This window comes from Aquarana catesbeiana, linkage group LG03 (genome assembly GCF_042186555.1).
Source record: "Aquarana catesbeiana isolate 2022-GZ linkage group LG03, ASM4218655v1, whole genome shotgun sequence".
In the NCBI taxonomy this organism is placed as follows: domain Eukaryota; kingdom Metazoa; phylum Chordata; class Amphibia; order Anura; family Ranidae; genus Aquarana; species Aquarana catesbeiana.
This window is the reverse complement of record NC_133326.1, coordinates 550,080,172-550,093,469: the sequence shown is the minus strand read 5'-3', so window position 1 is coordinate 550,093,469 and position 13,298 is coordinate 550,080,172. Positions and strand designations below refer to the sequence as shown.

At 44.0% G+C, this 13,298-nt stretch overlaps 1 protein-coding gene across 16 annotated transcripts in view; it reads left to right on the top strand.

Annotated features, from left to right (window-relative positions):
* Nucleotides 1-13,298, top strand: part of ERC1 (ELKS/RAB6-interacting/CAST family member 1) — a 468,735-nt gene that overhangs the window by 324,795 nt on the left and 130,642 nt on the right. For 10 of the 16 annotated variants that reach the window (XM_073621610.1, XM_073621608.1, XM_073621606.1 and 7 more), the window contains one exon: nucleotides 4,675-4,806. The exons of the other annotated variants lie outside the window; for them this stretch is intronic. In XM_073621610.1, coding sequence (XP_073477711.1) covers nucleotides 4,675-4,806 — 132 coding nt within the window. The remainder of the gene's footprint in view (nucleotides 1-4,674; nucleotides 4,807-13,298) is intronic. 16 annotated transcript variants of the gene reach the window in all.

Below are 13,298 nucleotides of genomic sequence, written 5' to 3'. Positions count from 1 at the left end.
GCGGACTTCTGGGCAAGTGGCCGGAACTGAAATGGATCATTTGGGAAATGTCATCCATGGGCATGAGAGCTAAAATAAAACATTTGTTTTAGCTGTTTGATGGGCCTATGATTTTGTACACAATCAGTAAATCTGAACTCCAGCCTTAAAGCTGAACTCCAGGATTGCAGAACAAATTGAGCAATATGTACACTGACCTATTTAAAGCTATAAATATTTAGTTGGTAATTTTATAAACCTCACCGATCAGTAAAAAAATAGTTTGTAATTTCTGTGACGTAATTTTTCCAATGAAAAATGAACAACTTCGGCATCCATTTTTCTTCTATCCTGACAAATGCTCCAGTCCCTGCTGCAGAGAAACACCCCCCATAACAGAATATTGCCACCTCTGTGCTTTCCATTAAATTTTAGTCTCATCTGATCATACCTTTTTAAATGTGGCCTCAGAATCTTCAATATGTAGATATTTGGCAGCGCACCAAGGATCATCAATTTCGTCCAAGCGATTTTTATTCAAGAAAGATCACATCACAAAACCGTGTAGTTCAGTGTTTCGGAGACACACCGGACCCCTTCATCAGGCATGTTTAACGTGGTCAGATGAGACTAAAATTGAATTATTTGGCCTCAACACCAAACGATGTCTGGCGGAATTCCAATACAGCTCACCATCCAAATACCACCATCCCTACAGTAAAGCATGTAGGTGGTAATATCCTGTTTAGGGGGTGTTTCTCTGTAGCAGGGACTGGAGCAGTTGTCAGGATAGAAGAAAAATGGATGGGGCAAAATACCATCAAATTCTTGAGGAAAATCTGCTGCTAGAAAGTTGTCAATTGGAAGAAGGTTTACCTTCCAAAGCACACAACAAAAATGACCACACAGTGGTTGGAGAAAAGGGTAAATGTCCTTGCATGGCCTAGTCAGAACCCATCCTTAAACACCATTGAAAATCTGTGGAATGACGTGAAGACTGCAGTCAACAAACGGTCACCATCAAATTTAACTGAACTTGAGCAGTTCTGCAAAGAAGAGTGGGCAAATATTGCAAAGTCTAGATGTGCAAAGTGAGAAATATCCCAACAGACTAAAGGCTGTAATTAAAGCAAAACGTGGTTCAACAAAATACTGACATAACAGTTGTATGTGTGTGTGTATACCTGTTATCCCTTACAGTCAGGCCTTTTTTTTTTCTGCCGGAACGTGGCTGAACGCAGTTCCGGCACCTATGGCAGCCCTCTCTGCTCCGACATGTCATGTAACACAATAGCCGGTAGAGGAAGTTTTCTGCACAACTTACTTCCTCTATCGGCTTCTCTGTGCTAGCCAATGTGAGTCTGGTGTTCCATCAGATACGGTGATCCTTTGATCGGGTCGGGTCACAGCACTGCAGCTCCTTGTGGCCATCCAAGAGGCAGCTTCCATCCCCGCCTGCCGCCTCCACAGCTACTCTGACACTTCCGATGGGCGGAGCGCTCAGATCGTCACTTTACTGTGACGAGTTTGAAAGAAAAGAGCCCACGCGTACCATACAGCAGTGGCTGCTTTCCAGAGGAGGAGGTAAGGAGGCTGTGAAAGGTGGTGGGGGAAGAGCTTTTGGGAGAGTGAACATGGACAGAGAGAACGTGAAAGTGAGGTTTTGGGGAATTTGTACAGAGGAGAACTGGGTGGGGGTGGGGGTGATCTGTGCAATGAAGATGAAGAGAGCTGGAGGGACATTTTAGCTTTTAGCAGAGAGGAGAGCTGGGGGGTTAGTAGGGAGGAGAACTGGGGGGTGGGGAATCAAGTAGAGAGGGAAGGGGAGAACTGGGTAAGTGTGTGGTGAGTGGGAATTTATGCAGAAAGGAGAGCTGGGGGCAAATTTAGCCGAGAGGAGAGCAGGATGGGAGAGATTTGTGCAAAGAGGAGAGCTGGGAAACGGGGAGATTTGTGCAGAGAGGAGAGCTGGGAAAGGGGGAGATTTGTGCAGAGAGGAGAGCTGGGAAAGGGGGAGATTTGTGCAGAGAGGAGAGCTGGGAAAGGGGGAGATTTGTGCAGAGAGGAGAGCTGGGAAAGGGGGAGATTTGTGCAGAGAGGAGAGCTGGGAAAGTGGGAGATTTGTGCAGAGAGAAGAACTGGAAAAGGGGGGGATTTGTGCAGAGAGAAGAACTGGGAAAGGGGGAGATTTGTGCAGAGTGGAGAGCTAGGGAAGGGGGAGATTTGTGCAGAAAGGGGGATTTCTACTTATTACCATTATTTGGTGCTGCTATACTTCTCTACCCTAAGTAAGGCTTGGTTGGGGGTGGAGTTTGGGCATGGTCGGGGCTGGTTTGGGTGTGGTTGGGGGCGGGAAGTTGGCCGGGGAGGGAGAATTCCTGCACCTTTTCTCTGAGAAAAAAAGCCCTGCTTACAGTAGTTAACAAGTTCAAGTGCTCAAACTTCAGTAATACTTCATAAGTTCACATGATAGAAGAACAGTCTGACAAGCTATGTTCAATATTTAAGTGAAAAGGTAATATAATATGAGTAATAATATACACTCTATTAGTAGCTCTCTAAACTTCCACATTAATTATAACAATGTGATCACACACAAAAAACAAGTTTAATAATAAAATATGTCAACATAAATACGTATGAAGCAAAACATATACTCTATTATGTAAACATATTCTCCATTATATAGAGATGATACAAAAACTAATAGATATTATTATAAATATTTTTTGATGATTTCATAGTTATATGTGTAAAATCAATGATCTGTGTTTGCATGTATTGTTAAATTCCCATGTTGCTACAGAAAAAACAAAAACTATTACTAGAAATTAACCTACAATCCTCTAAAAGAACATAAGAAAGAATATGATACACCCATTAACCAAGCTTTCTCAAATAATATCACTAAAGCCGGAAAAGTTTTAGTGACTGTACACCATCCCTCAGTTCCTTTTTTCTACCAGCTACAAAAGATCAACAAATCACTCACAGACCCCCTCACATTTTTATGATTCATATGGAAATTTAGAGAGTTACTAATATAGTGGATATTATTATTATTATTATTATTATTATTATATTACCCTTTCGCTTACACATTGAACATAGTTTATCAGACTGTTCTTCTGACTTTCACGTGAACCTATGAAGTATTATTGATGTTTGACCACTTGAATTCGATAACTACTGTAAGAGATGACATGTATACAAACACACACATACATTTTATTTATATATTTCTTTTTACCTACATATTTTTTGCTTATCAGTGTTTTATGCACCATCCTGAGGAAGTGGCCAATGTACTGCCACAAAACCTGTTTACAGTGTTTTATACTATTCTGTGAGCAATAGATATTGAATGAATGAAGAATCAATTTCTCATCTTCTTATTCACATTTGGGCGCCTCTGCTGACACCACTTTCCCATTTGGGGCTCTTAGACCTCTTACTAGTTTAAACCCAGGCCGTCATGGACATGCCCCCTGGGGGGGGGGGGGGGTACATCATCACTCTGGCTTGAGTTCACAGTGGACATGTCCACACTATGTAGGACTAAGGATTGACCACACCCACGTCTGCAGGAGAAGTAGAATAAGGGCCTGTGAGATCACAGACTTCCTCGAAGACTGGGAAAAAAAGGATGTATGTAAAAGAGATTTCTCTTAAAAAAAAAAAAATTATATATATATATATATATATATATATATGTATGTTAGCAGTGGGGTTTACATAAAATGTGTACTCCACTCCATCCAAAACTTAAAAAAAAAAAAAAAAAGCTTTAATACGCAGGCACCAAGAAGTGTCTACACATACTGCTTCCTGTCTTCTAGTTAAAATTTAGGGTTCACAGAGAAATTTGTTAGTCATGGGCTCAGAGATGACACAGTCAAGCAAATCATGGTGGCTGTGCAATTCTTGGTTGTGGTCACAAATGTCTGACATAGATCAGCTCCTGCTGCAGCCTCCCATCTTTTGAATTGCTGCAATGTTGTAATGTTGCTACCTGATCATTGACATGTCAAATATGTGTTCAGAATCATGAAGTTACTGAAAGACATTTTAATTTTAAATGGAGTTATAAGATTTGTGTGAAGCAAAATACATCAGCGGAGTTATTCTCAAAGATGTAGGCGGAGCCATACAGTGCGGCATCTGTGCGCAATTTATATTTCTTCATTGCTCCACAAAGAAAAGCAGAATCTTTCTTTTTAAAACCTCATTTACTAACAGCTGCTCACTAACCGTCTCCGGATACTCATGCTACTGAAAACAACGCTAATTTCTTCTAACTTGGCTCTCCTGCAACTGCTCTGTGTCTTCTGTTTCCTACCTTTTGACATCTGTGTTCCTTTTTATGCCTCGCTTTTTCCCCTGCAAGACTAACCAGCATGGTGACTGTTGAAGAACTGACAATGTGAACACCAAGGCAGCAAGAACAAGTTAGAGATTGTGGCCTTCAAACTAGCTTGTTTCCTCTCTTCATTCTGATGTTCTTTTAAGTCTCTGCAATGGCCTAATGATGTCTCTGTCACATTTGATGACACCAGCTGTCCTGACTGTTCTGCTCTTCATCTCTGTCCTGCATTTCCTGAGCATCTCCGGTCTTTTGCTTTGGGCTCTGTAAACCTCAAAAAAATCTTTGACGTAGGAGTCCCCTCCTCACAAAATCTCCCTTCCTATCTCCAGGATGTCATGCACCAGAAAGATGACCGCATTGAAGAGTTAGAAGAAGCTCTGCGGGAGAGCGTACAGATTACTGCAGAGCGGGAAATGGTTCTAGCCCAAGAAGAGTCGACAAGGATCAACTGTCAGAAGCAGGTCAGCTATTGTTTTTTTTTTTTTTTTTTTTGGAGGGGGAGCAGATCCTGTTCCCTCTCAATAATTTTACATTAGATATTTAGATCATCCTTTTTTTTTCTACTTCTAAAGCCAGTTTTGTAGGCAAATGAGTAGAAGAAGCCTCAAAACCAGTACATTGATCAACATTTCTAGTATTTTCGGATATATTCATCATGTCATTTCATTATATATACTTAACCGGAGTTCTACCTCCATTGTATGCCTGCTATGCAACCGCTATATATGTTAAGGAGTAACTCCACTTTTGTTGAGAAAAAATGTTCCCCTCTGGGTGTTGTATGTACATTGCAATGATTTAAACAAACATTGTTGCAGATTTCTACCTTTTGTTATTCTGAAGAAAGAGCGGTTTGTCTGTGTTCAAGCGCAAAATGAATGTGAATGGGTGTGATTTTATAATCACCAATCAGCTGTTTCACTTGCTCTAATGAGGAAAGCGGCAGGGTCCCTTTGGGAGTATGTCACCAAAAATGACATTTTTGTTGCAGAGGATGCCCAAAATCTGACTTGGTATCTTAGTGCAGACTGCTGGGAAAATCAGTAAGCCAATCACACGAGCACAAAATGACATTTCTGGTGGGCGTTCTGTACACCATCTGTCTACAGAAGGCCTCCAGGTTGCCATATTGCATTGTATTTTCACAGAAAATTACAGTGCTGCAGAAAGGAAAAGCAATTTTTAATAACATTCAATTACAATATAACGTGTGTCTTAATTGTGTATGTTTTATTTTTTTTTTAACTACAATTTTTTCCCCCATGAATGTGGAGTTACCCTTTTAATTCAACAAAAGTTCCAACACAAATTAAAAAATAGCATGTTTGCTGAAAAAAGTAATCCTGTATAAATTCACATTAGACCAAATTTAAATTGTACAACGCAACCATAACGAATAAAATCACTTTTTTCACAAGAAAACTTTTTTATTCAAGATGTAAACATTACAAGCGATGCATAGGCACATTTAGATATGGTAACAGTATATATGTAGTCACAAGATGGACGATTAATTTTTTTTCACATAGACAATAGAAATAAGTATGAGAGCAGTACATGACATTTCAGCAAAATATTGGTGTAGAGGTATCGGATTAGAACAAATCAATCAAGAAGGTCTTGTGGAAGGGGATGGGGGGAGAGAAAGAAAAAAAAAGAGGGGGGGGGGGCAGATTAAGGATACTTAAAAGATGAGGGGGGGGCGGGAGGGGGAGGCAAGGAGGGAACCACAAATACCTCAATAGCTTAACTGAGCATATACATTAGGTGAGGTTTAAAGAGAACTCAATCATGTTGTGTAATCATACAGCTGGTATCTCAGCATCAATTTGGACATCATTCACAACCTCAGCACCCCATGTGTCTATCCAACCCGACCATATCTTATCAAATTTCTTGGGGCAGTTACGATTAAGATATGTAAGTTTATATAGTGGGAGTATAGAATTCATTGCTAGGTGCCATAAAGATACTCTAGGGGGTGATGCATCCTTCCAGTGGAGAAATATTTCTTTTTGGGCATAGAACGTGGCATAGCTCAAAAATAGTTTGGTGTATTTACCTCTAACATTGGGATTGAAAATGTTCAACAGCATTGCCTTAGGATGAGCCCCCACATCTAGGGAGGTAACCTGATTGAGAGTGTTAGCTATCTCTGTCCAATAGTCTCCGAGACTTTTGACCTGCATAAATCGCTCTCTGGCCGATATTGTGTTGGTCACAAAGGAGGATACACACGTTTCCCATTCCTCCTCTGATAAGTCAGGAATGTCTGCTTTCCACTTAACTAGAGTTTTCTCAAGTTTCTTTGTAGGGGGTATGGACAAATGAAAATATAGAGTAGATAATGGTCTATCTATGATTTTAGCTGTAAGTAATCCCTCCACAGGATCTGATTCTAACTGGAGGAGAGGTGGAAACTGTTTTCTATAAGCATTTCGGAGTTGATAATATCTAAACAACATCCAACCTGGTAGTGAGTAAGCGTTTTTGAGATCTGAGAAAGTTCTTAATTTGCCACCCATTACAATGTGTTTTAGCTTAACAATTCCCTTTCTTGCCCATACTTGGGGGTCTGGGACCGACTGCAAATGCGGCAATCTAGGGTTGCCCCACAGGGGGATGTGTGGGGAGAACCTCTCTGGATTGTTAAAACTATTCCTGGCCCTGTTTCAAACTGTAATGGTGGTGTTCATCAGATCCGTAATGCCATGGTGGGATTTCATCCCTCTGAACACCACATTCCTGAGAGAGGAGTAGGACCCCATGATGGCGGCTTCCAGTGTCACTGCGGGGTTATCACGTGGTTGAGAAAACCGTCTAACCGTCACCAGGACGGCTGCCCAGAAGTATACCTGGAAGTCCGGTAGGGACAAACCCCCCTGAGTAACAGGCAGCTGGAGAGTAGTCATGGCCAATCTCGGGGGTCTTCCGTTCCAGATAAAGGAGGATAGTATACTTTTCAATTTAGCAAAAAATGAAGCTGGGGGGATCAAGGGTGAATTTCGAAAAAAGTACAGAAATTTGGGCAGGTATGTCATTTTAATTAAGTTTACCCTTCCTACTGGAGAAAGGGGAAGGGTTTTCCATGTTATACATTTTTGTGAGAGACTCCTCAGTAGTGGCTGAAGATTCAGTTTAAAATATGTAGACAGTGGAGCTTTAACCCTTACTCCTATGTATTTAAATTCAGATGTCCAATTTAAGGGGGTACCTGTCGGTGGGTTTTGACTGGATGCACTTAATGAAAAAATTATAGATTTTTTTCTCCAGTTTACCCTAATGCCCGAGAACATGCCAAATTCATCAATTATTTGAAGTGCAGGTGAGAGGGAGGATATGTCTTTAAAGGAACAGTAGGGTATCATCAGCATAAAGGGATATTTTGTCTACCACCACTCCTACCTGGATGCCCTGTACCAAGGGGGCAGTTCTAATACGAGCAGCCATGGGTTCCATGGCCAGGGCAAACAGTCCAGGAGAAAGCGGACAACCCTGCCTGGTACCCCTAGATAAAGGAAAGGACGATGATAGTGAGTTATTTGTTCGTATGAGTGCCGAGGGATTATGGTATAGCATCTTCACCCAGCCAATGAAGTGAGGGCCAAAACCAAATTTGCGCAGGACAGCCCAGAGGTAGCGCCACTCTACCGAGTCCGAGTCAAAAGCTTTCTCGGCGTCAAGAGAGGCCACCACCTCCGGAACGTCCCCGCCTGCCCTAGAAAGGTGTGTAAGGAGACGTCTGATGTTGATATCCGTCCCCCTCCCTGGCATGAATCCAGACTGGTCTGGATGGACCAGTGCCGTGATCACAGTGTTCAGCCATCTAGCCAGTACTTTGGCCAATAGCTTGGCGTCCACGTTAAGGAGCGATATTGGCCGATACGAGGTGCACTGATCAGGGGGCTTGCCAGGCTTAAGAATGACCACAATGACCGCTTCAGCCATAGACGGGGGTAATGAGCCCCCCTCCATGGCTTTTTGGAGCATTAACCTGAATGACGGAAGAACTTCTTCAGCGTATGTTTTATAGAATTCGGCCGGAATTCCGTCTGGGACTGGTGTCTTACCATTTTGCAAGGAGGCTACTGCTCGCTGAATTTCTTCTAGTTGGATCGGGCTATCTAATGCTTCCCTAAACGTGGATGTCAGGCAAGGAAGCTCCACCCCGTCAAGGTACGCAATCAGTTCCTCATCCGAACAACCCATCCGAGAACCATAGAGGTCCCAATAGAATGATGCAAATTTATTGTTAATATCTGCGGGATCAGTCAAGATCGTCCCGTCCGAATCACAAATAGTTGAGATAGTCACCGGGGAGGAGCTTTCCCTCGCCAGCCATTGCAAGCATACTGCCTGTTTTTTCTCCATGTTCAAAAATTCTTTGTGACTGGTGTAAGAATTTGGTTTTTGTGGCCACCGTGCTTAATAGAAGAACATCTCTCAACGCTGCCTGGAAGTCTGAGTATATCCCAGGGGATCCCGTCGTGGAGTATTCAGCTTCTAATGCTGCCACCCTTCCCTCAGCTGTCTGTGTTTCCCTCCTCAGATCCTTCCGGATCTTACGGATATGTGTTTGAAAACTGCCTCCAGTAAAGGCCTTAAATGCGTCCCAGGATGTGGTCAGAGTCACAGATTGGTCTAGGTCTCTCCAATAATGTATCGCCTCGGATCTATAGGGTTCAGATGCTCTAGAGTCAGTCAACCAGAATCTGGAAATCTCCATAGATTCTCCCCTGGGGCATTGGACACACAGAGCTTTAAAGCAAGCAGGGCGTGGTCGGATATGCCACGGGGGAGTATATTGATGTCCCGAACCATGGGCAGGACAGACCCCCCCACATATGCAAGATCTATCCGTGACAGGGTCTTGTGGGAGGCTGAGTGACAAGTGTAGGCACGTCGAGAAGGATGACGCCACCTCCACACGTCAGTTAAATTAGATGCCTCAGCCCATGAGGACAGCTCTGATGGAGAACCCGTCCCCGGTGTGAGCTTGTCCATTGCAGGGTCCGGGACCAGGTTGAAATCCCCCAATATTATCACATTATCTGTACCAAAGGCAGCTATTTTAGAGATAATGTGGTTAAGTACCCTTATAGAGGCCGGGGGGGGGGTGCAAGTACAGTCCCACCACAACCAACTCTAATTTGTCTATAATGGCATGTAAGATTACAAACCGACCGTCAGGGTCAAGCTCCAGTGCCAACAATCTTAACGGCACGGATTTGTTCACTAAAATGCTAACCCCCCTGGAGTAGTTAGTATATGTGGAGTGGTATTGGTGTCCCACCCAGGGTCGCCTCAAACTCAGAAGTTTGCTTCCCATCAGATGGGTCTACTGCAATATGCATATTTGGGGGTGGTATGTTTTGAGGAATTGGAACACCAGTGACCTCTTAACAGAAGAATTCAAGCCCCTGGTGTTCCATGAAATTATGGTACAATCAGTCATCTACGCTCGAAATCACATTTTCCATCCATATATCACCATATAAGAACAGATGCAAGGCCCGGACCCTTAACAAGGTCAGGACATGGCATCTGGCGCATCTTGTGACAAACATAAGTACATCGCTTGTGAAAGAACAACAAATCAGCAAATTATAACAAAACTTTCCCAACCAAGCCCCCCACACCGCCAGCCCCGACCCAAACCTCTGGGAGGCTCCTGTAATGGGGTACCGTGAGCGGAACAGCAACCACAGTGCAGCAGTCAGATGATGGAGAACGTCCAGTTTTCTGCTGGAGATCAGATCATAATAAGTGGGTGCAGTCTCCCGGCGGCAGCCGGGGGTACAAACTTAAACCTCAACGTTGCAGGAACAGTTATAGTTTCTTGGCCATGGCCGACATTACCGGGGAAAATGAGGGGGGGGGGGGAGGAGGATATGCAAAGAAACAGTTGACTCCCACCCCTTCTGTTAGAACAGCTCAGGGGGCTAATAGATATCTTATATCCCGTCTGCCATAAGGCACATTGGCATAAATCGCATAGGGAGTCGTCTGGGTCAAGAGTGTTGATCAGGCCATTAAATAAAGGAGGCACGTCTCTAAACCATCAGTCGGCCATGGCACACGTAACTAGAAATAAACATATTTTCTTGTGTGATAAAACTTATCTGCGAGGTAGCGTGTCGATCCACGTGGAGGCATCCTCAGGAGAATTAAAGAACCGTGCCGATTCACCATCCTCCACTCGCAATCTTGCCGGGAACAGCATACTGTATTTGATATGCTTGGCTCGAAGTCTGGCTCTCACTGCGTCAAAGGACTTCCGTTGTTTCTGCGTTTCCAGCGAATAATCCGGAAAGATCAGGAGTTTGGCATTTTCAAAGCGGAGTTCTCCCTGTGCTCTCGCCTCCTTCATCACCAGGTCACGATCTTGAAAGTGAAGTAATTTAAAGATGAAGGTGCGGGGCGGCACACCTTGTGGGCCCTTGGTGAATGGTATGCGATGTGCTCTTTCCACGGTGAAGAATGGCGAAAACCGTGCCGAGGGGAGCAGTTGTTGCAATAAATGTTCAGTAAACGCAGTGGGGTCCGTACCCTCCGCTCCCTCCGGAAGTCCCAAAATTCGCAAGTTGTTCCTTCGGTTGCGATTCTCGGCATCCTCCGCTCTGGCCTCCAACACTTTAACCTTGGTTTTTAGCACATGCAATTCAGCCCCATGGTCATGTACCGTGTCTTCATTTTGTGAGACCCTCTGCTCCACTTCGTGCATGCGGCCTCTCAGGGTATCAAAATCCTTCCTGATAAACTCCACATGAGTCTGTATATGATCCACTTTTTCTGTCAGGGAGGTTATGGCCTGCATTACAGCTTTGAAATCCGCCGCCAGGTCCGGGGGTCACTCCGGCACGGTCGATCCGCTGGCCTGGTCCTCCATGTGGGCAGGGAGTTTAGGCGAGACCGCGGCTTTGGCCCTGTCCGTGGTTCTCAGCAGCATGGCCTTTTTCCGAGCTTTTTGCTGGGAGCTCCTCCTGTACATACCCCAGAAGTGTCTCAGGGATGAAGGGGGCACTGGATGATTGTTTTCCTGGCGTTTTCACTCCAAGGAAGAGGATTTTTTCCGGTCCGCGCCGGCCTGGTTCCCGATGTGGGCAGGAGAATCAGGCGAGACTGCGGCTTCAGCCTAGTCCGCGGTTCTCGGCGGCGTGGCCTATCCCAGAAATTTTTTTGGGGGGGGGGATTTCTCCTGTACTGACCCCAAGGTGTCTCAGAGGTGAGGAGGGGTACAGGAGGGTCTTTTCCCCGGTGTCTGCACCCCAGATTAGGAAGATTCTGCTCTGATCTGCGGGAGCTCAGGCCTCACACACCTGCTCCCTCTGCCATCCCGGACACGCCCAAGACAAATAAAATCACTTAAAACCAATAACCGTAGAATTTGGATATCAAAACCAAATTCCTTGCTCAAAGGAGAGCTCTCCCACAAAAAAATTTGGCAATACTGTCAATCCAACCTCCTTAGACAGTTGATATTAAAAGTCCCCCCCCCCCCCCCCCCCCAATATTGATCCATAGGAGCAATAAAGTGGGAATGGTGATTAGGGTGATGAAGTTTAAACAAACAGGATGTGAGATCAATGCCATTGGATGTTTCCAAACACTGTATTGTAGGTGGTGGTTTGAATCGCCCCCAAATCTTCTCCACAGGCAGGTAAGACACTATTGTTCATTACAAGGGCACTTTTGGTCTGTCTAGATTTATCTAAACACAAGAGGTATGTGTATGCTTACTTGAATTGTGGTGTGTTTTGTTTATTTCTTCCAGATCTGTGCAGTAACCCAGTGTGAAACTTTACCTCTGTGCCGGAGTTTCCTGTAATAAAGACCGGTCACTGCTGTTCCCTTCTTGCACAGGGTGACTGGTCTTGTCTTTGCCACCTCCTGTAGTTTTTCGCTGCCTGCTGCATTTCTCCCACAGCTCTGCTGTCTGCACTGGCTATGTACAGTGGTGTAATGATATCACTGCTACTTTTACAAGATACAGTAACTTGAAAAAGTATTCCTACCCCTTGAAATTTTCCACGTTTTGTCATGTTACAACCAAAAACTTAAATGTATTTTATGGGATTTTATCTAATAGACCAACACAAAGTAGCACATAATTGTGAAGTGGAAGGAAAATGATAAATGGTTTTCAAAATTTTTTACAAATAAATATCTGAAACGTGTGGCATGCATTTGAATTCAGCCCCCTTTACTCTGACACCCCTAACTAAAATCTAGTGGAACCAATTGCATTCAAAAGTCACCTAATTAGTAAATAGAGTCCACCTGTGTATAATTTAATCTCAGTATAAATATTGCTGTTCTGTGGAACACACCAGACAGGTCGGGGATAAAGTTGTCAAGACGTGTAAAGCAGGGTTAGGTTATAAACAGAGCACTGTTCAATCCATCACCTGAAAATGGAAAAAGTATGGCACAACTGCAAACCTGCCAAGACATGGCTGTCCACCTAAACTGACAGGCGGGGCAAGGAGAGAAATAATCAGAGAATCAGCCAAGAGGTCCATGGAAACTCTGGAGGAGCTGCAGAGATCCACAGCTCAGGTGGGAAAATCTGTCCACAGGACAACTATTAGCCGTGCACTCCACAAATCTGGCCTTTATGGAAGAGTGGCAAGAAGAAAGCCATTGTTGAAAGAAAGCCATAAGAAGTCCAGTTTGCGAGAAGCCATGTGGGGGACACAGCAAACATGTGGAAGAAGGTGCTCTGGTCAGATGAGACCAAATTAACTTTTTAGCCTAAAAGCAAAATGCAATGTGTGTTGGAAAACTAACACTGAACATCACCCTGAACACACCATCCCCATTGTGAAACATGGTGGTGGCAGCATCATGTTGTGGGGATGCTTTTCTTCAGCAGGGACAGAGAAGCTGGTCAGGGTTTATGGGAAGATGAATGGAGCCAAATACAGGACAATCTTAGAAAAAAAACCTATTA